We start from the raw sequence: 27716 nt of genomic DNA, 5'->3' as shown, positions 1-27716 counted from the left end.
AGCACCTGTGGCACCTGTCATCACCACGACGGCGGCCCAGGTCCACGCGGGACCGCATGCTCCAGCGGCGGTGCTGGTGACGCCCTCCTCACCAGTGACGGCAGAACGGCGGCCCAGCACTCCTCCACTGATCCAGAACCTGTTAGACTTCCCGATCGAGGTTAGTTTCAACTCTGACACCCTCTCCCCCGACACGCCACAGTCGGCAGGGGGCTCACAGCAGGTGGTTTCACCCACTCCGTCTTCCCAGCTGCCCCGGCCACAGAGACTGAACTTTCGTAGACCACAGTTCACGATAGAACTTTCACCCAGCTCGTCGTCAGTGGCTTCAGCAGAGGCAGCAGCAGCAGCAGAGACGGAGGCGGAGGAGGCAGCAGCAGCAGCAGAGACGGAGGCGGAGGAGGCAGCAGCAGCAGCAGAGACGGAGGCGGAGGAGGCAGCAGCAACAGCGCCATCATCAGCAGCGACATCACCGCCGACACCTCCACCGGCGGCAGCGACGCCCTCAATATCTGCTGTATGGTCCTTCGCACCGCGTAATCCGTGTGTGGCCCCGAACACGGACGAGGTGGAGTTCTCCCAGAGGAACCTGGAGGAGCTGGTGCAGCAGGAGGCGAGAGAGCCGTGGTCCCGGATGCAGAGGGACGTGAGGCACGTTCCCTTAACGCCCATCAGCACCACCAGGTTGAGGACAGCGGTGCAGACCCAGCTGATCCGGCCGGTGGCCACTCCCACTTCCGGCCTGCAGACACCGCAGGGAGCTCAGCGACCATGCAGACACCAGTCCACCGCGCGGAAGGCACAGGATTGGAGTCTCCATGTGACCAGGAAGTGGCTCATCATTGGAGACTCCAATGTGTACAAACTGCCAGCCCACAACATCGAGGATCTGCAGGTGGATGCTTTTCCAGGGGGCACCTTCAGGAACGCAGATCTCCTGATGAACAAGACGACCTCTGAGGTCACGGTGCAGAAGGTCATTTTGGCCTTCGGCATTAACAACCGTGTCCAAAAAACGCAGGAGACGGCCATCAAACAGCTGCAGAGGGCCCTCCGAAGCGTTAGACTGACTTTTCCATCTGCTGACGTTTTTGTGCCACAGGTCAACTTCTCCGGAGATCTTCCCCCGAAGGAGAAACTGCGCCTCACACATCTGAACACTGCTATTGCGAGAATGTGTGAGTACATCCCAGCGCTGCCAGCAGGTCTCTTTCACACAGGTCCGGATCACATTCACTGGACCCGAGCCACAGCTGCCCGCATATTTGACAATTGGGTTCACTACTTAAACTAATTGTCCCCATAAACCTGCCTACTCAGGAGGGGGATAAGTTAGTCATCAACCTCACTAAGAACTTTAAACTCACTGAAGCACAGCGCACTCTCCTTGGCAGGGGGTTAAATTTCATTCCCACTAAGGGAACTAATAAACAGATTGTAGAGCAGAGCCGCTTTGATCTACAGCAGTATCACAGGAGGTTAAAGCTGGCGGCTTATTTTGAAAACTCGAGAGAGTGTGAACGACTCCCGTTCATTTATAAATCGTCCTGGGCTCCTGTACAGGCACAAATACCACACACCATAACTGCTCTAATACAATCAGACATTCGGTATTTTAACACACGCTTCAAAATTCATCACGTGCCTCCTAACCTCAGTAGGGAGGAAGTGCGGGCACTTGATGAACTAGTTAATAACAAACATAGTTATTAAACCAGCAGATAAGGGCAGCTCTATAGTGATCTTGGACAGGGAGCAATATTTATGGGAAGGCTACAGACAGCTTAATGATCCCAAATACTACACCAAATTGACCCACCCCATTTATCCAAACACTGTCCCGATTGTAAATAAAATCATCCTAACTCTACATGAGAAGAAGTTTATTAATCTGAAACAAAAGCATTATTTAATGGGTGACGCTGTACCTAGAGCCAGATTATTCTATATGCTGCCCAAAATACACAAGGACCCTGCCAAGTGGAGTAAACCACATGAAATCCCTCCCGGCAGGCCCATCGTGTCTGACTGCAGCAGTGAGACTTATCACACTGCAGAGTACCTCGACCACTTTTTGAATCCTCTGTCGACCACACACCCGAGTTACATAAAGGACACGTACCACTTTGTAGAGATAATTAAAAGACTCCGCATTCCGGACAACTCAATTTTATTCACCATAGATATTGATAGTCTCTATACAAACATTGACATTAAAGAAGGCATGCAGGCCGTTAAGAATTCATTTCGGAAACACCCCGACAAAAAGCGACCAGAAAAAGAATTATTACAGTTACTGGAGATCAATCTGACCCAAAATGATTTTGAATTTAATGGGGAATTTTTCCTTCAAATCAAGGGTACAGCGATGGGGAAGAAGTTTGCTCCTGCATACGCTAACATTTTTATGGCTGAGTGGGAGGAATCAGTCCTGAAAATATGTCCTAAAAAGCCACTGCATTATTATAGATATTTGGACGACATCTGGGGTGTGTGGCCCCACTCGAGGGAGGATTTTGAAGTGTTTCTGTGCACCCTCAACAATCACAATCAGTCTATTAAAATTAAATCCACCGACAATTTGACTTCTGTTGACTTTCTGGACACCACAACGTTTAAAAGTAACACATTTAAGGAAACCCACACATTGGACATTAAGGTATTTTTTAAGGAGACAGACACACATGCTCTGCTCTTCAAGACCAGCTTCCACCCAAAGCACACATATGCTGGCTTAATCAAATCCCAACTGTTGAGGTTTCACAGAATATGCAGCAGAGAGGAGGATTTCCGTGTTGCAGTCGGGGTGCTCTTTCACGCTTTGTCCACCAGGGGGTACTCTAGGACCTTTCTTAGAAAATGCCAGAGGTCATTTCTAGAGAAGAAGCCTATTACTGTGGGCTCCAGTCTCCCCTTTGTCACCACATATTCACCTTCTACTATGGCATTGGTCAGAGGATGCAGAAGGAGATTCCTCTCCCACACCACAGGGTCTTCTGTCCTGCAGGACCACAGGATCATCCCGGCCTACAGGAGAAACAAGAATCTACTGGATTATCTGGTAAAGGCCAAATTAAAACCTCTGCACAGCACTAAGGGGAGAGGTCAGAGTGATGTCTTTTTTAAACACAGAAAATGGCTGCAAAGCCACAGCACGGGGGATGTTTTTCTGAACTCAGCCAGGGGAAACACCAAGTCTAAGAACTGTGTTTACCTCATCACGTGTGCACAATGTGGATTACAATATGTGGGGGAGACGGGGAACACCATCGCGACCCGCTTCACATAACACAAACACAACATCATTAAAAAGAAAAAAACACTGACGCCACTTGTGGCACATTTTATTTCGCACAGTTGGAAATCTGTTTCTGTGTGTGTGATCCAGATGAACCCCGGATGGAGCGCTCCCCAGAGGAGGAGAGCGGAGAGGGGCTGGATCAATAAATTAAACACCAGGTTCCCTAAGGGCTTAAATGAGGACTAAGAGCTGCGGGCTGTGAGGCAGTGCTGGACAGTGCACAGATGGTCCTGCTCGCAGGTCCATCCAAAACTATTTATTCCCTAACCCCCTAACCCTAACCTTAGCGCAAACCCCTAAGCCCTTAGCGCAAACCCCTAAGCCCTTAGCGCAAACCCCTAAGCCCTTAGCGCAAACCCCTTAGCGCAAACCCCTAAGCCCTTAGCGCAAACCCCTAAGCCCTTAGCGCAAACCCCTAAGCCCTTAGCGCAAACCCCTTAGCGCAAACCCCTTAGCGCAAACCCCTTAGCGCAAACCCCTTAGCGCAAACCCCTTAGCGCAAACCCCTTAGCGCAAACCCCTTAGCGCAAACCCCTTAGCGCAAACCCCTTAGCGCAAACCCCTTAGCGCAAACCCCTTAGCGCAAACCCCTAAGCCCTTAGCGCAAACCCCTTAGCGCAAACCCCTTAGCGCAAACCCCTAAGCCCTTAGCGCAAACCCCTAAGCCCTTAGCGCAAACCCCTAAGCCCTTAGCGCAAACCCCTAAGCCCTTAGCGCAAACCCCTAAGCCCTTAGCGCAAACCCCTAAGCCCTTAGCGCAAACCCCTAAGCCCTTAGCGCAAACCCCTAAGCCCTTAGCGCAAACCCCTAAGCCCTTAGCGCAAACCCCTAAGCCCTTAGCGCAAACCCCTAAGCCCTTAGCGCAAACCCCTAAGCCCTTAGCGCAAACCCCTAAGCCCTTAGCGCAAACCCCTAAGCCCTTAGCGCAAACCCCTAAGCCCTTAGCGCAAACCCCTAAGCCCTTAGCGCAAACCCCTAAGCCCTTAGCGCAAACCCCTAAGCCCTTAGCGCAAACCCCTAAGCCCTTAGCGCAAACCCCTAAGCCCTTAGCGCAAACCCCTAAGCCCTTAGCGCAAACCCCTAAGCCCTTAGCGCAAACCCCTAAGCCCTTAGCGCAAACCCCTAAGCCCTTAGCGCAAACCCCTAAGCCCTTAGCGCAAACCCCTAAGCCCTTAGCGCAAACCCCTAAGCCCTTAGCGCAAACCCCTAAGCCCTTAGCGCAAACCCCTAAGCCCTAAAAGTTTAAAAAACTAAACAGAAAAGGTCTTACCTTCCAACAAATCCTTTCAGCTGCCTCATCATGTTAGTAAAGTTGAGCCAGTTAGATTATTATATTGAAAGAAAGACAAAATTACTCAACTCGTCTAGAAACGTCTTTAAACACTGATAAGACATCTTGCATTTACAGGTTTATATTTAGCAATACACACACACACACACACACTTAAAACATCCATCAACAGAAGCCCGTTAAACAGCAGATAAAGGGCCCAAATATGTCAGGATAGACAGCTACATATTGGAAGCAGACAAACTCAGGCATTTAATAATGTTAGAAAGGGTTTTATTAGAGCCTAATGGCTCAGCCTGCACAAGCATCAAAAAAAAAAAAAAAAAAAGCCCAGGCTTCGCCAATTTGCTCCCCAAGATCCATAAGTCTCCTTTAACCTGGAGTTCGGTCATTTGAAGGCAACCGTGCATAATCCAGAATTGCAGTAGTGTCCAAAATTCTAGACTACATGGACAGTTGTCAGTCCACTGTCAATTACATTCCAGATACACAGTTCAATTGGCACTCAAAGTGTACATTTCAACACAGCCAGTAAACAAGGTCTTTAACCTTCAGTGTAACCCAAACACTGTAGGTTAAAATTTCAGAGTCAATATTCTAACAAGAGTTACTTACATTTTCTATTTTATGTCCAGCGAACAGTAAAAACAAACACCTTTAGCAGAAGGATATTTAATAACACTTTATTCAAATTAAGAAACTTCTAGTAAAAGCTCCCATTTGTGATACATTCTGCAACAAACTCACTTTCAGTTAAGATAAAATTGTTCTTTATTTTGACTCATTTTAAAAATGGTGTTAATTACAGTCACTACAGTAAAGTGTATTTAAAGTTTAATTTTACAGGGTACACACATACAATTCAAACCATTTAAACTGTAGAACAATGGTCACAATTGTCTTAAATAGACCAAACAATTCAAAACCTTACAAAAATGTGAAAAAGGCTCACAGTTGGTGACATGATCGGTGTCTCTGTGGTGGTGTAGGTATTGACATTAACCCAAGTCAGTCAGTTTTTGGGTTGTACTCCATGCAAATACAATTCAACAGGTTTCTTGCCCACCGCGTATTGACCAAACTGGAATGACTAAATGGGGCAAAAGGTCAAACATTTTACGCATTAACTAACCAGTTTGGCATTTTGATCTACCTGCCCTATTCAGAAAGGGTCAAAATCCTCACCTAGGATATTTGCGTTTCGTCGAAGCCGCAGGAGATACAGATATGGTTCAGGAGAAACTCAGACAAACATCCACATTTTGTTGAGTTTTCACAACCTCAAAAAAAGGGTAACAGAGCCTTAGTCGACAGTCCATGAACTATGTGGAACGAAATGATAATCAGGATAGTTTACAGAAGTCAAATCTGACAAGGTAGACTAGCATTGGGCTGCTGGGACAAACACTTTTATTCCCGTCTCATCGCACACTAATGGCATCAGTTCCAGGTGGCATGAAGAACTTTCAAACTCTTAAGCAGTGAAAATCTATACGAGGAAACAAAAGTAAAATTCCTAAAACAGGGATATCTTTTGGCTTTGCCACGAAATGAAACTTGCTGGAAAATGAGCCACTCGGGTCACTGACACACCCACATTAAGAAAGTACGACTTCAATTTGAAAATGCTTCCATAGTCTGTTCGCTGAACTTTACATATTTCCGTTACCTATTTATTTTGATTGACATTACTACGGAGTAAATCTATTTGGAAATTACTGTAAAAGGAGAATTTTTTTTGATACCTTATCTAAATTGTTGCCAAACATCCCTGAACCATAGCACAGAATGGGCAAATCTGATAAAGTAGAAACACTCCATGTAAATGAAAGGATTAAAGTTCAGAGTTTGCAAAGTTATATCCAGCAATGAGACCATGTGACAAAATACGCACACACACACACCTGCGAGATTAGATGAGTAGCAAAGTCAGTGTCACAGCGTTCTGAAAATAATTTGAGTCAATTAGGCTTATTAGGAGATAATTAGCTGGGTTAAAGGTTTTTCATTTGCGTGCCATTTAAGCGTTCATCGTTACATTAGGGCTTAGATCACAGAAGTACCAGCATGAGCAGTAACCAGTACTGCTCTGATAATTCCTTTGGAAATATTAGCCGCGTGCCGTTGCGATAGACAGAATCCGGCTGATTAACATTAGTCTCTTTGCTGTTGGTTCCCTCGCCACCCTGAGCGCGTGCCTGTTGGTCAGGGAGCTTGAGCACAGCCAGCCTGATAAGATGCACAACAACATCACAATGTGTCGCTACAAGAAGCACCGCTTAAGTTAACAATCCTTAAGGGAGTGTTTCAGAAACCCTGTTAATTGAAAACAGGGTTACACAACATGCAGCAAAATTACCTTTTCTGTACTTCACTTAGACAAAGTTAACAATGAAAAGCTTTTGCTTAATGCAAATTGGAAAGGGCTGACCGTAATTAAACGTTACCATAAAAGTGATTATTCAGTTTAACAAGCCAAAAATTTTTTTTTAAAAATCCTCGACGTTGATTTCTCTTTGACATAATATGCCGTTAGCCTGGTTAATTGGACACTTTAGCCTTCTGCAATTCAGATTTAAGACAAATGAAAAAAAATTCAGCTGGAGTGCAAATATGTCCATACAATTAAAAATCTCCAGGTACCCGGTCACGGTTTTCTTTTCATGAATATAGAAACTCCCTTTGGCCTCATTTACATTCAAGACAGTTTTGATGAATATGTCGACTTCAATCATACTCCGGCACCAAAACAGATAGAGAAAGAGTCCTGCCCTCTTACAGGTCTTACCTGTTCTGTCCTTCTCTTGCAACCGGCATTTGCTCCAATGCATGATTCAAGCCCTTCCACCAGGGAGCTCAGTTCCAGCTCTTCCTTTGTTAGCCGTGTGCTCTGGCTTTTAAGCCCAGCTGCAATTAGGTCCCTTAAGAACCTACAGCTGGGTGTGCAGTGAGGCATTCTGGGGGCTGTAGTGTGTGGACCGGCGGGGTTGGGAAGCCAATCCTGTGTGAGAATGCAGTCTTCTACCACTTGTCCCCTTGTGATGTCAAAATGTATTGGTTTTAATGTGGAGCAGACTCCAAAGTCATCTACACTGTCAGGTGCAAGGCCTACCACAAACTATAAGTTGGGAAGGCAAAAAACAGGCTGCATTTGATAATTAAGCAGCACTTTTATAAGACGAATAATGGGAATGTAATAGTGTCTTATATGAGCATCTAAAACTCCATGGCTCACATGGCCTTTAGAATGCAGGCCTAGAGGGCAACAGGCGGTGGAGCACAGCCCATCAGCGTAGAGGAGATGGACCCACAGACTGGAAACCTTATACCCTCACAGGCTTAACGGAAAGTTTAAGGGATTTTTTGGTTAATACTATAACCTGTTTTTTTAAAGATTGTAGTCATTGTCTGCTTCAAATTCCTAACCACAAGATGATTTCTACATACATTTGTTTTCATCAAAGAAGCATATATTTTGTAACTTTTATTATTTTTGGTTTTGATTGATGAAAGGAGAATTTTATGTTGGTTTAGTTTGTAGACTAGTTCCAGCAGTAAACATCATGGTCATAATTAAAAAACTGAAAAATTAAACAATTTGTCTGTCTGACCGGTTAGAGTTCAAATCATATGAAGTGTAGTAAAATTAGCTGATTAATGAATCAACAATAGAACTCACAAATCATATCAACTGAAGATTTACGTCAATAAAAGGCTAAAAGAGTTCACATTGCAGATTTTGTTGACATTGGCGGATGACATCTTAGTCACACCTTGGTACTGAGCGGGTTCATGTCAGGAGCCTCCTCCTCCTCAGGTAGCCTTGAGGGGGCAGAAGCCTTGAAACCTGTGAAGGAGGGACTGATGGGAAAGCGTCTGAGCCATCGAGTCCGTCCAACCACACCCATTCCAAAAGGGAGGTCATACGAGGAGGAGGAGGAGGAGGAGGAATCGGAAGAGGACCCCCACTCAACTAGACCGCGCTCCTGTTTGGAACCTGGAGACCAAGCAACATACCAACGTTAAGACAGGGAGTCGTTACAAATTCTATCATACTTTCCAAACAGAGATATATATACCATTTTTACAAAAGGAAAACAGAGAATGTTGACAACTTTGATACTGTGCATACATGCTGCCATAGGCCATATAATACACATACAGACAAATCATGAGTCACAGTGAGAGGAGAAGGGCCTCCAGGTACCGCTTCTTATGAGCATTAGGAACCTCAATGTACCAACATTTGCTATAACAATCTATATAAAACGTTAATGCCCTGGCAGTGGCCCCTGGCTTTGGTTTAGTATTTAATAACATTTATTTTGAAATTGAGATTTACAAGAAATATACAGCTGTTTTAACCGTAACACCACCGTCTTTTTTTTTTTAAGTAAAAATAAAAGTCCAGACACTACTTTTGAATTAAGGATTTTGTATATATATACTGAGAGAGGCTGCACTGGGAAGCGCAAGGTTGGCGGTTTGAACCCTGTTTACCATGTCAAACTGCTCCCCGAGTAAAATGTAAAAAGCCATGGGTTAAAAATGCAATGTAAGTCGCTTTGGATAAAAGCATCAGCTAAATGACATGTAATGTAATATATATTACCCACATGCATACACTTAACATCTGAGGCCATTTAGCACGATGAACAAATGATGGTGAGGGGAATGTCTCCAATATTCAAAATTTGTAACATTTTTTTTGGTTTGTAAAATAAACTAGAAAAAATTAGTTAAGTGTGTGTTGATTGTATAGGTTTGTGTGTGTGTGTGTTTATGACCTGGTATCGTGTTGTCGAGACAAAATGCCAGGAAACCTCCAACGAACATCTCAGTGGACAGAAGAACCGTCAGGATGTTATCCAGCTCTGGAAGACCTGAACATAGAAAACTAATCTGTAGGAACTACATACACAAGTTCGTAAGATATAGCCTGTTCTATTTTGTAGAAACTTAATGATTTAGATTAAAAATAACTTTAATAAGTGGTGCTGTTAGCCAGAGGAGAACCGACTACTGTCCTTTAGGGAAGCACCTCTATCTATTTCAATGTTATTATCTTTCCTGCTCCTCTATGATTCATTAAAACACAACCAATGAAGCTCATTACTGATCGGCAGCCAGAATACAGAATAACATTGTGTCCAACACTCGTCTTCAAGTCTTCTTCTTCAAGACCTTCTTCTTCTTCTTCTTCTTCTTCTTCAATCCTTTTGATTTTAACTAAGGTTTTGCAAAAAGCTTTCAGATTGAAGATTTACAGAATGAAAATTTAAGAAACCTGAAACCAATCCATAAACCAACGTTTATGGATTGATCGTAAACCTCATTGAAACATGAAACTTAAAACCAAACCTGGACCCTAAAAAAGGCCTTTAAATCCACACGCACACACCTGTTTTAATGGACTCGGGGTGTTTGTCCAAGTACGTTGGCAAAGTCAGACCGAAAAACATTGAGAATCCCAAAACAAAAAGGTTCCTTGAAGAGTTCAGATCCACAAACTGCAGGTTAGAGAGACCGACGGCTGTGATCATACCTGAGAAACATAAAAATACATAGATATTTGTTACTTCACAAACACATCTGGATTATTCTTACTTCACAAACACACCTGGATTGTTCTTACCTCACAAAACACCTGGACTATTATTACCCCACAAACACACCTAGGTTATTTCTACCTCCTTATGTCTGTTAGCTTTGACTCACCAAAAAGAGTGCAGAACATTCCACCAAGGATCGGATCTGGCAGAGAGGCAAACAAAGCTGTGAACTTCCCGACTGAACCCATAATCAACATGATAGCAGCTCCGTACTGCACCACTCGCCTGCTGCCAACCTGCACACAGGGTCAACAATTCAAACATCCATCCTCTATCTGCAAGTGGCAGGCGTCCACTTCTACATGACAGGGGTTTTGAATCATATTTGTATATTTCAGAAGATGATTTGGCAGATGCAAAAATGTGGGAATGTCTCACAAATAGACAGCCAAAGGGATGCAACTTTTAGCCTTGGAGGAGAGAAGTAGCAGTTCACTTACGCCCTGTAGACCAGAATCAACCTGGGGAGATGGTCTAAGGAGAAGATGTCGGCAACAAGTGGCAAACACCCTTACTTCTAGTTACAGAAGGTCTGAGATATTGCTTCTAAGATCAGAAATTTAGCTCTAGGTGTCTAATACAGTAGATATAAGTCTACATACCCCTGTTAAAATGCCATTTTTTTTATTTAAGGAAATGAGACTGAGGAATCATGTCAGAACTTCTTCCACTCTTTATGTGACGAATAACGAAAACAATTCAATCGAAGAAAATTAAGTCTTTAGGGGCAAACTAAATTAATGTTTGCACACCTTCTTATAAATGGGGATATGTCTGTGTTCAGAATTAACCACAGTGAAGACAGTCATCATCAAGTGGAGAAAATGTGGCAGGACACTGAAATTACCAAGAACTGTGTGTCCCTCCAAAATTGATAAAAAGGCAAGAAGAAAACTGGTCATGGAAGCGTCGAAGAGGTCTACAGCAACATTAACAAGTGTACTACAATCTCCCGTATTCTTCATAGGTTCAGCCTATGGGGTAAAGACGCAAGCCTTTTCTGTCACGGTTTGGGTTCATTCCCTGTTTTATTTTGTAGTTTCTTGCCTCTTGTCTCCCTGGGTAACTTCACTTCCTGCCTTGTCCTGTCATCTCCTGTGATTGTCTGCCGTGTCTGATTGTTTGCACCTATGTCCAATCACCTGCATCTCTCTAGTGTATTTAAGCCATGTGTGTCTGTTGTCACTGGTCGCGTCATTGTTAATTGTCGGAAGTCCACGTAAGAGTGTTTCTGGTCCATGTCTGTGTTTTTGCCCCTAGGCCTGTTTTGCTTTTGAACATTTGGACTATTAAAGTCTTTTGTTTCTCGAAGTCTGCGTTCGAGTCCTGCCTTCCCCGCACCGTGACATTTGTTTGTCTGATGCTGCAGCCATTTGGCACTCAGCACTGCACGAGGAGGAGGAAGGAGGCGAGGGGCGGGATTGTGAGCGCCGTGGAGCATGTTGGGGCGAAATTTTCACAAGAACTCAAATAAATGTCGGTGAGATATTAAAACACATTAGGGAGGAATTGATATCGCCCGAAGTTGGCTGGGATGGACTCCAGCCCCCCCGCGACTCTGTGTGCAGGATAAGCGGTTTGACAATGGATGGATGAATGGAGGGAGGAATTGATGAGAGAGAGTAATTTGTATTCTTAAATGTTGATGAATGAAGAAAAAGTTGCGCTCCAGCAGAAGGGGCACTTTTCTCATCCAGGGCAAAAGGGATGGTGCTTGAGCACCACTAGGGGTCTATCTGTGCACGTGCCTGCAAGCAAACATCTTGATGGGTGATCTGAAGAGAGTTGTGCACAGAAGATGACTTGCAATCTGATCCTTTTGAGGCGCTTTTGCAAAGAGTGGGCATATATTACCAGGTCAAGATGTGCCATGCTTGATGTTTCCTATCCTAAAAGAGTACTGATCAAAATCAAAAAGTGCATCTTAGTTTGTGTCCATATTTATACAGCCAGGTTATTGCAGATTACTAATATTTCCCACTGAAAGATTACATTGTTTTCAGTTGAATAATTTACGTTATAAGTCATATTAAAGGTTGAAGATCTGACATGATTTATCTTGGTCTCACAAGCACCTGGCGTTTTGACAGAGGTGTGTAGACTCTTTATATCCAATGTATATTTACATTTAAGGGTCTAATAGATACACTTAGTGTTCTGAGGACTACTTGCAAAGGTCAGTGATTTAGACAGTCACCTTTGTGATACCCAGAACTCCTATATTTGGACTGGAGGAGGTTGAGCCGTTTCCTGTCCCTAAAAGACCAGCAATTATGCAGCAAACACCTTCAGTGAAGATCCCCCTGAAACAAAAAACTTCATGCGTTTGTCACTTCCAGACTGGATTACTGTAATTCTTTGTTATCAGGCTGCTCTTGTAAATCTCTTAAGCCTCTCCAGTTGATTCAGAATGCTGCAGCATGTGTATTAACAAGAACTAAGAAAAGGGATCCTATCACTCCTGTATTAACTTCTCTGCACTGGCTCCCTGTTAAATCAAGAACTTCTCCTCACCTACAAGGCACTTGCTGGTGAGGCACTGTTGTATCTTCAAGAGCTTGTAACACCTTATTGCCCTACAAGGCAGCTGCGCTCCATAGATGCTGGTTACTTGTTGTTCCTAGGGTTTTAAAAAGTAGGCTGGGGGCCAGAGCCTTCAGTTATCAAGCTCCTCTTTTGTGGAACCAGGTTCCACTTTCAGTCCGGGGGGCAGATTCGGTGAGCTCTTTTAAAGTAAGACTTAAAACTTTCCTCTTTGATTGTGCCTATAGTTAGGGCTGGCTCAGGTTAGCCCGGACCAGCCCTTAGTTAAGCTGCTATAGACTTAGACTGCCGGGGGACTTCTTAGGACACACCGAGCTCCTCCCTCACGCTCTCGTTCTACAATAATTCACGTTTTATTAATGCACATGACTAATTCAGCTTCTTTCCGGTATTTTTTTTGTGCTTTCTCCCCTAGCAGGTCTTTGTAGATCGTAGTTCCTTCTGGACCCTGGTCCTGACACCTACCGTGGCCCTGCTGACGCCTGCTGCTGCCATCATCATCATCATCATTATTTTAGATATTAATCATATTACTGTACTCGTAAACCAACATTACCCTCTCCTAAAGTCTTTGTGCTCTCCCTCCCCACAGGCTTCTGTGGATGGTGGTTCTATCTGATGGTGGTTCTATGTGATGGTGGTTCTATCTGTAATGTAATTCCCCTGCAGTGGTCCTGCTGTGCGCCTGGCTTACTACTCACAATTACTTGAATTATTTCTGTCATAGGAATTGCATGTATTATACATTGTTCATTCTGTACACATGGCATCCATTGTAGTCTGTCCATCCCGGGAGTGGGATCCCTCCTCTGACGTTCTCCCTAAGGTTTCTTCCCTTTTTTCCCTCTTGGAAGGGTTTTTTCATTTTTTGGGGAGTTTTTCCTGTGCCGATGGTGGGTGTCGGGACAGCGGATGTCGTATGTGTACAGACTGTAAAGCCCTCGGAGGCAAATTTGTAATTTGCAATTTTGGGCTATACAAAATAAAATGAATTGAATTGAATTGAATTGAATTGAAAGGGAAGAATAGAGGAGGTTCCTCTCCCGGGATGGACAGACTGCGATGAGTGTACACAATGAACGCAAAAGATGTAAAATACGTTCAATTCATACAAACTCCTTGAACTCCTCATATGCGTTCATGATCATGAACTCCTGCTCGTCTTCCTTTGAGTTTATTTGCTGTTGTACTGTTAAAAAATCCCGGTTTGTCTTTTGTAGTACGTGCACACGAGATTATCCTGATGACTGACATCTGGTTCAAATTAACAAGACTGTTTGAGTGCAGATCAGCCTTTGAGGAACTAAGATAGCCTGACATCAATCATCTCGTTAAATTGAGCTGGATAATGGGAAATTTGATCAACTTAGTTGAACCATGTGCTAGGAATAGTGCTGTGATCACCTTCAGTTTACCTGTTTATTGCGTGGACTGGAGGAGGTGTGGCTCCAGAGAGACGAGCACAGGCATAATAATCACCAATCGATTCCACGATGCCGGTCATGGTGGCACTCAGCATCCCCAACACTCCGGCAACCGTTACCACCGGCAACCCCCACTGGCCTATCACAAACCAGAGATAAATCGGTTTAATCGGATCCATGTTCATCTTCTGTCATCTTCAAAGAAGGTTGAAGGCCGTTGAAAAGTTGTTCAAGATTATGCCCTGGTGTTACAGATAATAGAATTTGGGACTTAAAATGTTTTAGGATTGAAACAAATGAAATTTACCTTGATACTTTTGATCTCATGAGATAGATAGATAGATAGATAGATACTTTATTGATCCCTCAAGAGGGAAATTTTGGTATCACAGCAGCATGTACAGGGAAGAAAATAGAATAAAAAGATACACATTATATACAGCATAATAAGATATAAATATTAAATTATTAAATTAAATAAATTAAACAAAAGAATAACCTTCCAAAAGAGGCAATAATAATAATTTGTAAAAGGAGAAGAGGAAGAGGAAGAGCAGCAACATCACAGCAGTACAGGGTTGTTATTGTCAGTATTTAGCCAGGGATGATTTATTGTAGAGTGTTATTGCACCGGGCAGGAATGATCTCCTGTATCGGTCCTTGTGACAGCGGAGCTGAAGGAGTCTGTTGGAGAACGTGCTCCGCTGTCCCTGTAGCAGGTGGTGGAGGGGGTGGTCAGGATTATCCAATATGGATAACAGTTTCTTCAGTGACCTCCCCTCAACACCTTTTCCAAGCTGTCCTGTTTGCCTCATGAAGTCAAATAAACCAGATAAGCACCAAGGTACAATTATTAGACGAGAAGTTCTGGCCAACTGTGAGCCCAGCCTGTGAATGGTGGATTTTAACAACTGGTGTAAAGCCTGGGACTGTCTGATTTTAGCCACTGGTTTGAAGCCTGGGATTGGCTGACTTCAGATTACTTACAGGGATAGGGTACTCTGAACCAGGGGGACGAAGTCATGATGTCACCACGGGCATCGGTACGAGCCTTGTGTCCGTAACTCTCAGAGTTGCTCGGCAACAGGTTGTTGAGCGTGAGAACGTAGCAAACGAGCCAAACTAACATGATGGCAAGGATGATCTGTGACAAACCACAGAAGGAAATAAAGTCAGATTAAGTGAACAATAAAAGAACACTTGAGGGACTAACATGATCTGAAAATTAGCATGACTTATCAGTTGTTTATATCATATTTACTGGAAACATTTTGAAGAGCTGAACACTAGTGGAGGTCAGTCCCTTCTTCCTTGTGTAAACAGGAACAGGAAGTGAGGTCTCTCTCAGGTACTGAGCAAAGAGCACAATGAGAAAAATACACCTGGAGAAACAAAGAGAGGCAGTTAGTGAGACAGAGCGAGACAGACAGTGAAAGAGAGACCGAGAGAGTCGTCGACATTCTCAATAGATGACCAGTGACTGTTTTAACCCCTGACATGTGTAGGGGGTCAGGCTCCACTCTGTGCTTCCTCATTTTGTTTTAGCCTGTGGACCTAATGTCTTGGGTTGGAGAATTTGTCTCTTCTTGACAACATTGAGTTGACTATATAAATGTGTTAGAATGCAGTCACAGATGTAAAGAGCAAACAGTGATCAGCACACAGACGGGTGGAGAGACAGACGGTGCGGCTCACAGTGCTGACAGGCCCCAGTGAGACCCAGCCCTGTCGCCAGCTATTGAAAACGCAGACAGGCCAATCAGTGAGACAGTTGGAGTGATGGTGAGGGGGCCAATGTACTCCAGCAGCAAACCTGGCAACCCACAAAGCCCAATCAAAATTTCCACAGCACTGGACACGATGATGGCGCCCTGGATCTAAGAAACAGAAACAAATCACATAAGCAAATAAAGATCAACAAACTAAAAGTGGACCAACAAACAGGTGAACAGACAGACAGCTCTAGAGACAGACAGACAGCTCCAGAGACAGACAGATTTAGAGATTTGTGTTCTTATCATTCAACTTACACGTTGAATGATAAGAACACAAAAATCTGTCTGCTACAACCCTGAGATACTGTGACGGACACATGCCAACCTCAAGGGAACAATCCACGGGATTATTGCTCCCCGGGCAATCATGTAAAAAGCCATGGGTTAGAAATGCAATGTAAGTTGCTTTGGATAAAAGCGTGAGCTAAATGACCTGTAATGTAATGTAAAAGGTCCCAGTGCTTGCTGCAGGCCACATTGGAAGTCCCAGTGCCCAGTGGAGGTCACAGTCTGATGAAAGAGGTTTACCTTTCTGACCCTCTTCAGGCCTTGACTGTACCTTCAGATTTTTGTTCATAAAAAACACTCTATCCGAGTTCATGTCTGACTTTCTCTGCAGACAACTCAGCTTTCACTATAAGTAAATGTGAACTGAAATACCCCAAACATGTTTAGCAGGTCTCTCCACTGATCTAGCACCATAACAAAATCATCATCACGTCTCCTGAATCTGACGGAGCTCTACCTCAGTGTTTCTTCACTCATCAGTTGGGCTGAAAGGAGTTTGAGATAAGACCCAAGTCTTGCATCATAACCCTGAGAAGCAATATGAATGTTGTACGCTATGACCTCCATGAACTGCTCCCAGGGAGTTTCAGCTTCAGGAACCACTGATCTGACCTCCTGATACCACTCTGGTGCTTCTAGTGTCCCCTGGAATGATTTACCCAGTTGCAGCGGTAATAATAACAATAATAATATAAGATCAATAATATAATAACATAATAATAACATCATGTAATAATAATTCAAAAAAGAATAACTATCATGCACCTCTCTGATCCGTGGGTGCCAGATGTGTGAGGTGCTAAGTGGTAGAGTCCAATTCCCATAAATTTCCTCTGCAGAGGAAAGAAATAAAACATCCTTATATTATTGTCATGTTACTGTTGTTTCCACATGATATTTAAATTATGCATTAGAATATGTCTCACCCTCCCCAGGACAGGGAGAATTTCTCACTCTCAGACAGTAAGAACAGAGAGTGTCTCACCCTGCCTGGGACACTAAGAACATAGGGAATGTCTCACCCTCACTTGGGCACTTCCAGCGGTCCAGACTAAGGATCGCCTGGGCAGGAATCAAGAAAGCGAACGCACTGGCCTGAAAGAGAGGAAGCCTACACACACACACACACACACGCACATGCACACGCACACACATAATCAGACTCAGTTAACCCACACAAGCCCACACCCGCACAGACCACCACAGACCCACCTGACCCCCACGGTGGTCTGAATCAGGGTTGTGATGCCCACTGTGGTGAAGATGGTTCCCACCAGCTGACTGACGGTGTTCGGGTCGCGACCAACACACATGGCCTCTGCCAGGAGAAAGGGCACCGCCACAGTTCCACTGAAACATGTGAGGTAGTGCTGAGGACAGGTGAGGAGAGTTAAAGGGGTATGAAGACAGATAAGTAGCAGTAAGTAGGAAAACACAGTGTTACCTGTAGTCCTAGTAGAATACACAGGTGCCATGGTGGGACGTCTTCTATGGTGTAAATCATGTCTGACCTTGCCACCTGCTTTTCTATTGGCTGTTTTTTTCCTTTACCTTCCATTGGTAGCTTGACACCGTCTGCCGTATTATCATGACTCTGATTGGACAAACAGACAGAAAGACACACCCAATAATGTGGAAAACAATACATCAGCAGCATATTTGTGTCATTTGGTCGGCTGCATCCTCATGAGGATCCATTCGTTGACAACATACTTCACTTTGGGTGCGACTCACATTCCATCCATTGCCCCCTGTGAATGCGGTCAAAGGACGCAGCCTTCCAAGCGTCGATTTGGAGGACACATCTGATCTATCCTATGTGGTCCAGCATGTTACATTACATTACAGGTAATTTAGCTGACGCTGTCATCCAAAGCGACTTACATTACCCGTGGCTTTTTACATTTTTGCCCAGGGAGCAATTAGGGGTTAGGTGTCTTGCTCAGGGATACTTCGACTTGAGACATGGGGCAGCTGTGACTCGAACCACCAACCTGTTGGTGGTCCTGTTTTATTTTGAAAACAGGAAATGTGATGTAATTTTGTCAGGTGACAGCTAACTTTACATGACGTTGATAACCGATGTTGGGTTTTTAAATACACAAGACCTGAGAACTCTGTCATGCTATAAACAGAAAATAATCAAAAGGTATGAACCTGAAATATCAGTTTCTAAGTCAATAACATTATAAATGTTGAGAAGAAATACACAAAGAAACTGAACTCGTGTTGCCCATTTTGTTTTGTGATCATAAACTAACTATACATTTATTTTGGTTTTATGGAGCTAAAGAAAGAGAAAAAGCTGCTAACGCAAACAGGAAGTCCCGCTGTAGGTTCAGCCTATGTGGTTGTTGGAGGACTTGGCCCACGTATACCAGAAGGCCGGATCCTCTATGCAGCCCAACAAATGAGACAAAGCAATAGCTCCTGTGTACGAGCCGCAGATCTGATTTCCCCCTGGTTTGCTTCTTACCTCTGTTTGGTTTCACCCTTGCTTGGTTCTCCCTTGTTTTTGTTCCTACCTCAGTATACAAGCCATGGTATACAATAGCCATGACGGTGCTTTCCATAGAGGTACAGGACATAAACCCTTGGGAGACTAGCCTCTTTTTGGCCTCTGCTCCGAAAAATGCATACTCATGATAAAAAGTGTAATAATATCAATGTTACACACAAAAAAGTTTGAATTTTTAGATTTGCCTAAAAAATGTCATAAACAGCCCTATAAATCCCATTATCCCATAAAACATTGAAATACCAGGCTAAAACCACACAGGTGGTGCAAGCAATCCTGGGCTTCCACAGGCTTTGACTTTGAAAAACGGGTAGAGCGTCACTCGAGATTTCTCATTTGCTCAAAAAAAATGGACCAGACGGCTTGAGCAGTCATCTTGCCTCTCTCACGTGGAGTAATAATAATCAGACCTCATTGCAAAAACCCTACATACAATCCGTAAATTCTGTGAAAAACAACAAAGGTAAGACACATTTAGAATTTGTTTTTTCTATGGCTTGATGGGTTTTGTACTTTTAGTTCAACATGGCTTCGCTGAGCAAAACTAAAAAAATGGAGCAAAAGACTGAAGACATCATGGTGAAAGATGTCAGAAAAAGACATGACATCACTCAAAGACACGCTAGAAGACAGTCCAGTGAGTCACTGCTCTCATTAAGTAATATTCAGTTTAACTGTGTATCTTCATTACAGAAATCTGAATGTGAAGCGGCTTGGTAACCCTAATCCCTAACTCCCTAACCCCCCCGACCCTCATTTACTGCTCAGAACTACATGGATCTCTTTTAACAGAAAGACTCACTCAGTTTATTTACAGCTTTAGTAATCTTCAATAAAATACACTTACCCAAAATTGAGTGTGTTACGAATTGCATGTTTGGAAACCATTTAAATAAAGCTTTAAAAGTTTGAACAAAGTACGCCGGCTACTTGATCTCTAGACTGACAATGATTGACCCTATTTAGGGATAACAATGGATCAATAATCACTGATCACTTTACCTTAGAAGCATCCTCCATTTCACCTGCACCCGATCAAGCAGCAAATACTGAAGACACGAGTAGACAGAGAGTTTTAGGTGAAAGTCCACATACATCAACCACAGATTATTAACCACACACAGACACCAGCTCAGGTGACCGACTACCTCTAACACAAGCGGCTAACCAGCAGCAATTATTGTTTATTGATTACAACTGAGGTCCAAAGTGTAACCAGGTTACACAGACTGATCACTTCCTGTGTTCACTAAAGACGTGCTGAAGCTGAGACTTCCTCCTGGACACCTGTAGTCTTAACTAATCAATCAGCTGCTATCAGACCTGGGTCCTCCTCCATGGATCTGAGATCTGAGCACATTGAATTTTACATGTTACATGTTAAAGTATAGGTGCTTTTTTCCACAATTTACAAAAATGTTTAAATGATCAACAGAAACAAATTTCCTATAAAGGGGAATATAAAAAGTCTGTGTTCAATACATATTACAATAATAATAACAATAATGATAACAATAATAATGATGATAGCTTACTCTATTTGTTGCATGATTTTCATTACTGATCTATGACACCACAATCAAACTGGTTGTACACGTGAATTCTTTTTATTCAATTTATCATCTACATTTAATACAGATTACAATAATGGTAATTAGAACAATAATAAAAATCATGACAATAGTGGTAGTAATAATAAGGATAATGATAATATAACTTTTCATACATAGAATGATTATTACAATAATAACAATATTTTTTTTTGTCACAGACCTGGACCCTGGACTCTGAGGGACCTGGACCATGAGGGACCTGGATGCTGACATCGCAAGGTTCCCTAGGTTTTTCTTGAGTAAAGAAACACCTGATTATTAATTATCTATTGAGTTTAATCTGAATTCAGGTGTGGTTTTTTAATCTGGAGGCAAACTGAAACATTTAACCCACTGTAATGTTAACAGAAGTAAACAACTGCTCATAAACATGAGATGAAATATTAAAAATATTGCATCATCATGAAAAAAACTGCCGCATTCTCTGCAGTGACCATCAGGGGGCGACTCCTCGGGTCCCATAGAAATCTATGAGAAAATAATTACTTCTCACTTGATTTATTCCCTCAGTAAACATTGTAAGCATGAGTTTATGGTCTCAATCACTAGTTGCAATGCAGCGTGATGTTCATTTAGTAAATTATGGTCCATTTAAAGTCAAACGGACTATAAAGCAGGGGAGGCTACAGGGGCGGGGCTACACGCTGATTTTGAGGGCCGCACTAAAGCGTTGTTCATCTTTTATTTTACTTTCACCCTTTTTAAAGTTATTTCACTTCATCAAAGTTATATGTACCATTTTGGTCCAAAAAATGTCTTATTCAGCATTCCATTGTTTTAGGGTCCAGCCTCTGGTCTCATTCTGAGCTTCATCCACAAAACAATTGTTTTGTACAATGACGTTGTACACTTCTGTTCTGCCTACTGTTGGCTCAAAACATGTTGATTCATCAAGGTCTCATTGATTAATGTTTTGATAGCTGATTGAACGACGCAAAATAAAACGTGATGACACTGATCTACACTAAGTATTCACGAAAACACACAGCAAACCTTATCTTTAAGAATATAAACTCTTGACTTAAATTAATATTGATTACTGATTTTGTATGTCCAAATGATTGATCATCAGTGTCTGACTATGCACAGCCTCTCAGCCAATCACAGCGCAGGATCTCAGCGTCAGCAGCTCTTCAGAGTCGTGCTGCAGAGACAGAGAGAAAGAGAGAGGTGTCACTGATGATGTCATCAGAGAGAAACAGGTGTCTGATGCTCTTCCTTAAATTGAGAGCGTTGATATTTGAAAAAATGAAATCCAGTTATGTCGTTTTGAGAATTTGTTTGGGTGCTAAACTTGATAGATGTGTGTGAGACAAGAGACACAACCAGGAGCTCAGGACTCCTCATTATACATATTTCCCAGTGTTATCCCTTATCTCACTGTATCCATTTGACATTTATTCGTACTCGCCGGTATTTTCCCACTCTGGTTATCGGGGTTGTTTTTACCAAAATTCTGCAACGCATTGTGTAAATGTTTGACATAATTTGAATCAATTGATTTCTATTGAAAATAAATGTTAAAAACAAAATTTCTGAGACCTGTTTACCAAACATCTGTTTGCAGGTGAGAAAATCTGAAGTTCTGTTTAGCAAGGCGTGACTGTAAACAGTAAAACAGTAAAACCACCACAGAAGACGAGCGAGACTTCAAATGACGACGATTCAAAGAGAAGTTTGACAGTTTTTTTAATAGATTTAAAACATCAGAAAAAAACATACACAAGTCGACTCGATGAATTCGCTATAATTGTTTCGGTAATTTTGTCCCAAAAGTTTCTAGTTCAGTATCTCTGATCTGCAAACAGACGGTAAAAAGAGTGACAATCTATCCCACCAACCCGAGTATCAGAGAGGGAAAATGCACCTTTATCACATCATCATCATGATTAGCCGTCCAGTCTAACAGTCAGTGTCTCCTACCTGTCCATCTGTCTGTCTTGAGGAACTGAGGCACCAGGGTCTCAAACAGATCACAGAACCATGCTTATTAAGAGATCAAAGAATCTGATCGATCAGATACAGGTCCAAAGAGATCTGAGATTCTAAATCCCAGAGACCAATCCGCTCTATATTTTGCTGTATTGAACCAACCCTCATGGGGGTCTCTGAATCCGAACAAAGATCTAGCCGCTGTGCCTCAGCTCTGGACCCTGTCGGAGACCCCTGGCCTCAATTTGAACAACATTTTTTGTTTCACAGTTTTAGTCGTTGTAAACTGAAGAATGTTTCAGTCTGACGATGGTCAGCGGAACCCAACAAATCACCGCACCGCCTCATTTAGTGTTAATCTTATCATGGGTTGTCAGCCAATCAGAGAGCTGCATCTTCAGGATCTACAGACAAAGATATCCGGATGTTCCATATATCTGGATCCGACAGTAACCACAATGCACCAGAGCCTGTATTCTGATGACATCACTGTGACATCATCAACGATGGGAGTGGTGCCGTGAGGCGAGTGGAAGCAATGAAATCTGTCTGAAATTGAGAAGCTCTGTAAGGACACGGGGAGGTGACTACACAGAGAGGCCCCACCCACTGGTGACAGCGAACATAGTCCGTGTTTACTTCAGTCTCTGCCGGACAGTCTCAGGAGGACAAACCATAACCACTTCCTGTTTTAGGTGGGGGACATGTTTAGGTATAGGGAACATCTTCAGGGGGCGGAGCACATGTTTAGGGGGAGGGGCAGTAGTAACTGATGCTACGTCTCAAACTGGGTGAGAAGCGCCCGGACTTCAGGAGTGAGTTGCTTGGCGGCGCTGGCGGCCTCGGCGATGGCGCGTCGATAAGGACCCTTCCTCTTCCTGTCAAAGCGAGACTGGAAGCTCTCTAGGAAGGGGGAGAGCTGGGTGAGAGGCAGGAAGGAGGTGGTGGGGGAGCCAAACCAAGAGACCCTTGCCTCCTGCCTCACCGACAAACCGGTGTCTCCTCGCCGAGACACCGTTATGCAGAGCACGCGGGCTGGCCACCACGGAAAGCCGTAGATCTTCGCCCACACAATGTCGCCGACGCACACGGAGCGGCCATCGGGGAGCGAGCACTTGGACACCAACTTAGAGAAAACCGAGGAGGACGAGGACGAGGAAGAGGAGGAGGAGGAGGAGGTGGAAGACTTACGACGCCTCTTCAATTCACTTCCATCCTCCTCCTCCTCCTCCTCCTCCTCACCTTCACCTGCCTTGGGGGGAGGGGGGTGAGAGGAAGAGGAGGGAGGGTCTCCTGGAGGGGCGAGGTCAAAGGTCTCTGTGGAGCTGCACTCTGAGTGGGAGGAAGAGGAGGAACAGGGGGGAGGAGCTACTACCTGCTCATCGCCTCCCCCCTCCTCATCCTGCTGCTGCTTCTGTAAGGTGGAGGGGGGAGTCGGAGAACATTCTGTGGGTGAGGGAGGGGGCAGAGCTTGGGGTGGTTCTGGTTCAGGGGTTGAAGCGGGTTTGGGAGGCGATGAGCGAGGGCTCTGTTTGTGGGGGGGCGAGGAGGACTCCTGGCTGTCGTCGGTACGATACCTTTGTGGTTTGAGGCGCATCCTCGGGGGAAGAGCCTCGAGAGAACTGGAGCCCACGGAGGAGCCGCTGAGATGCTGCAGGCGGCGAGTGAAGTGGACCTTCTGGTTGTGGTTCTGGAGGGCAGCTGCTCGGGTCACGGCCTTGGTGTCGTCCTGGTCCTGGGTCTGGTTCTGGATCTGGTCTTTGGGTCGGCGAGGTGGCAGCTTCTTGAGAACCTGCCTTGTTTCAGAGCAGTGGATCGCCGGAACTTTAGCTAGAACCTTCTTTGGGTTCAGACACATGCGGCTGGATGATGGTGAAGATGAAGCCGCGCCCCTCAGGACGCGGCGTGAGGATGATGATGACACAGGCAACCCTGGTAATGGCCGTCGGTCTGCATGACGTCCCCCTTTGTCATCACTTCTCAGCCGTTTAACCTCAGAGGATATCGGACCCTCGGCTGGTCGGCGTCGCCGTGACGTGTCCTCGCTCCTCAGATCCCCGGCGCCCCGCCGTGATTCCCTGTGCCCCCCTGATGCCACCACACCTTTGCACTTGTCACAGAGCACCTGGCGGGGGCGGAGCTTGATGGCATTCATGATGGAGGTTGGCTCCTCGCAGCGGTAGCGCCGCTTTGGCCGTTTGATCTTGCGTGGTAGCGGCTGAGGTAAGGCCTGGTTGTAGGTATCCCTGATGAACAGAGGGGGCGGGTACGCCGCTCCGTCCTGAAACAGCGGCGGTGGTTTGGAGGTCCAGGGCTGTAAAGGGGGAGATGCCACTGGGCTACCAATGACATCTTCCTGTTGGGTGGACGGTTCGGCAATGGTCGGTGACTGCACACACATCTGAGGTCGGCTCTGGTCGTCCCGTCTGGGGAAGACTGTGATGGGAATACCATAAGGTCCAAACCTAAAAACACCAGAAGGATGAGAACCTTAGTAACTCAACAAATTCATTACAACACAATCACAATTCACTTCTATCGCTCCGTAATCTGATGATCAGTGGCGGCTAGTCCGTAGAGGGCAATGGGGCGTGGCCCCACCGTGAGCAAATACATTTTACAAATAATCAATAAGTGTCATTTGTGACTTTGAAACATGGAATATACCCAGTATTATTTGTAAATTAATATACCTGCGCAAAATCTATGCTTTTCCTGCACGTCCTCTCCTCATATGTCAGCTGGGCTTGGGCCGTGTCCCAATGCGGTGAGTTTAAGAAGCAGTTTAGTCCTTCTTAAACTCACCGCACTGAATAAGGGTTAATGAGTGATAGAATTTCAGAGTCCTAAAATGCATTCAGTTTTGGGCATAGCCCTTCGCCACCCTATGCTGCGCTCTGGTCAGGGCGAGTCTTTGCGACGTGCCGTTTAAGAGCATAACAAGAGCGAGGACGAGCAGAGTCCTTCCAAGAAGACCCGACCCAAACTCTTTGAAAAGAACTTAGAGGTAAAACAGCTGGACCCAGATCAGCCGGACCTCAGAATCAGACAATTGACCGGCATGAAAGGGAAGCCGGCGCTTCTGTAGCGATGCTACACAAACAGGTTTAGCTAGCTAGTTAGCTACGAGCTAACTCCGCCACGTTGCCGTGTTAAAGTTAACAGCGCTACACATGTGTTTTGTGGGGCTTTTGAGTTGGTCTTTCCGCAACTAGGTTCATCTAAATATATATACACATACATTAGATTTCATATAAATATATTTATATTGTAATACATTTATAATTGTTATATGGTAGTTGTATAATATTCTGAATATTGTTTTATATATAATTTATATATATATTCATTGATATATTCATTGATATACTGAATTGTTTGAATAAGATTATTATGTCCTTATTTTGTTAAACTTAAATATTTACCGGCGAAGTAATAATTCGTATTTGATACCTATTTTTGCATTGAATCATACTGGGATGTTTCGCCCTACCAAAAAGAAAAATCCACTGTCGATGATCATGACAACACAGTGATGTTCATTATGACCCATGTCTTCATTCTGGCAGGACGAGTAAACACAACTGGTCAATGAAGAGAAAACTTTTAGAAAAAAGTGTTGTAATGCACTTAATCAGTATATAGTTAAATGTGTGAACCGGTGTAAGATGTTTTTATTGTTATTAATTTGACATGTACCAATTGGGCATTGTTTGAGTTGGCTCCTGGCTTAATTATTTTAGGATAATTTCATGACCGTAGGAACACACACACACACACACACACACACATATATACATATACATATATATATACACACATATACATACATACATATATACACACACACACACACACACACACACACACACACACACACACATACATATATATATATATAGTATACATACATAGTCCACTACTGTTATACATGTTGTATTACTACTAATTTCGACCCTTTGATGATTTTTTTACAAATAATTAATGTATTGATCACTTAGAGGAAATCGGACTATGATCGGGTAAAAAACAATATAGTAATTGAGTTTGACCTTTTTGAAACATCCATCAGAACTCCAGAGAAAACCTTCGGACCCAAACGGAACGACACCACCAGTGCGTCATCAATGACATGGTCCAGAGAGACCCGGACCTCAGATCCAGGATTTAAATCGGGTTCAGCACCGACACTGGGCTCAGGTCCTGGAGCATGTGGATCGAGTTCAGGTCCTGGTTCCGGTCGAGAATAATCTTCTGCGTTGGGTTTCTCCTGTTTTACGGTGTCCGTCATCAGCCGCCTCTTAGCGGACCGGTAGGAAGGGGAGGAGTCCCGAAGGCTGCGGACCGGTAGCTCCTCGGTCCCGCCTGGGTTCTTACCCTCCGTCTCCGGGTCCAAGCCTTCCAGGACCGACAGCCTGTTACCGTCCGACATGGCGGCCTCCACAGGGCCTGGCCTCAGCTCCGGTTGGACTAAAGACCGGTAGCCTCGGTCTCGACCCGCGGTCACATTGGTGGTCGGTTCCGCCGGTTCTGCCAGAGACAATCCGGCCTCGGTGACCGGTGGGTTGGCCGGGAATGAGTGCAGAAAGACGGCAGAGGACTGCGGGTCCGCTAGGATGCTACGGTAAACCCCGCCGCCCTCTGAATCTCGCGGTAATCCGGGACTGAACCGGTCAACCGGGAAGTTACCGGTCAGTTCATCGTTAACGACGTTCTCTTTTCGCGCCGCGGACTGCTGCTCCGGCCTGACATGGCGGCGCTCCTCCACCTCGCCACCATCCTCCTCCCGGGATATGAGCAGCTCCACGGCCGGGCCGTACTCCCGCGACCCATCGTTCTCTAGCGGGGCTCCGGGGAGTCCCGGGGCGATCGGACCCGGTTCTGAGGATCCTTCGTCGTCCGTCGACTCAGTTATTGTTGTTATTGAAACCGCTCCAGCTCCTGGCTCTGCAGCCACGGCCGCCATTTTCTTCCGCTGTGCTTAGAGAGCGGGGCTTTGCCCCGCCCCCGACGACACTGTCTCCTTTGCAGGCACACTGGAGTTGGCAGGAAGTTCTGTCACTCAAATGAAACGTGTCGTCTGATTGGCCAATGAGTCATAGTACGTGATGCTCAGACGACGTCCGAAGAGCCTGTTCTTCACAATAAACAAAAACATCGAGCACAAAAGACCAACGCATGTCTGTTCGATTAACAGCTGATCAACTTCTGCTCAAGAATGTGTTACTATGAATGTTTATTTCTGTATATCTGTGTATATATGTATTTTTCTTTCAAACAAATACAATAAAAAACAACAAACAGTTGATCTAATATCATGGTGTACTGATGTTCATATTTGTTGTGTTTATCAATCATATTATTATTTGTAGCTGATTAGAATAACATAAGTAAAGATGTTTAGATGATTTACTTTAC

The 27716-nt window shown here is 44.4% G+C and overlaps 2 protein-coding genes and 1 long non-coding RNA gene across 5 annotated transcripts; all 3 read right to left on the bottom strand.

Annotated features, from left to right (window-relative positions):
• Positions 1-4851: 4851 nt before the first annotated feature.
• Positions 4852-6820, bottom strand: LOC144410394 (uncharacterized). Its single transcript, XR_013468425.1, has 2 exons — positions 5778-6820; positions 4852-5673 (listed from the first exon to the last, which is right to left on the bottom strand). It is a non-coding gene; the product is annotated as an uncharacterized LOC144410394 (long non-coding RNA).
• Positions 6821-8063: 1243 nt separating this feature from the next.
• Positions 8064-19919, bottom strand: slc23a1 (solute carrier family 23 member 1). Of its 3 annotated transcripts, XM_040180086.2 has the most exons (14): positions 19756-19919; positions 17680-17829; positions 17448-17605; positions 17258-17346; positions 17001-17068; positions 15868-16049; positions 15434-15554; positions 15160-15316; positions 14164-14311; positions 12402-12507; positions 10311-10440; positions 9994-10137; positions 9380-9475; positions 8064-8589 (listed from the first exon to the last, which is right to left on the bottom strand). In XM_040180086.2, the coding sequence occupies exons 1-14, from the start codon at positions 19771-19773 to the stop codon at positions 8360-8362; spliced, it is 1797 nt and encodes a 598-aa protein (XP_040036020.2). In that variant the 5' UTR covers positions 19774-19919; the 3' UTR covers positions 8064-8359. The 3 variants fall into 3 exon arrangements, with proteins under 3 accessions (XP_040036020.2, XP_040036024.2, XP_040036025.2); XM_040180090.2 differs by lacking the exon at positions 19756-19919 and having other exon boundaries at positions 17448-17585; positions 17680-17792; XM_040180091.2 differs by lacking the exons at positions 8064-8589; positions 9380-9475 and having other exon boundaries at positions 9998-10137; positions 10311-10346.
• Positions 19920-22038: 2119 nt separating this feature from the next.
• pwwp2a (PWWP domain containing 2A) lies at positions 22039-27607 on the bottom strand. Its single transcript, XM_040180081.2, has 2 exons — positions 26351-27607; positions 22039-24763 (listed from the first exon to the last, which is right to left on the bottom strand). The coding sequence occupies exons 1-2, from the start codon at positions 27262-27264 to the stop codon at positions 23074-23076; spliced, it is 2604 nt and encodes an 867-aa protein (XP_040036015.2). The 5' UTR covers positions 27265-27607; the 3' UTR covers positions 22039-23073.
• Between the last annotated feature and the right edge of the window lie 109 nt (positions 27608-27716).

Source organism: Gasterosteus aculeatus, chromosome 7, assembly GCF_964276395.1.
Source record: "Gasterosteus aculeatus chromosome 7, fGasAcu3.hap1.1, whole genome shotgun sequence".
Lineage (NCBI taxonomy): Eukaryota > Metazoa > Chordata > Actinopteri > Perciformes > Gasterosteidae > Gasterosteus > Gasterosteus aculeatus.
This window is presented reverse-complemented; position numbering and strand designations above follow the sequence as displayed.

What these genes read in the sequence shown, in the direction of transcription:
- slc23a1 (XM_040180086.2), bottom strand. An exon ending in CTGGAAGTGCCCAAGTGAGG is followed by an intron (nt 17,069 to 17,257) that starts GTGAGACATTCC and finishes TTTCCTCTGCAG; the next exon opens with AGGAAATTTATGGGAATTGG. An exon ending in TCTCGACAACACGATACCAG is followed by an intron (nt 8,590 to 9,379) that starts GTCATAAACACA and finishes CTTGGTCTCCAG; the next exon opens with GTTCCAAACAGGAGCGCGGT.
- pwwp2a (XM_040180081.2), bottom strand. Translation starts at nt 27,264, where the DNA reads ATGGCGGCCGTGGCTGCAGAGCCAGGAGCTGGAGCGGTTTCAATAACA. An exon ending in CTGATGGATGTTTCAAAAAG is followed by an intron (nt 24,764 to 26,350) that starts GTCAAACTCAAT and finishes TGGTGTTTTTAG; the next exon opens with GTTTGGACCTTATGGTATTC.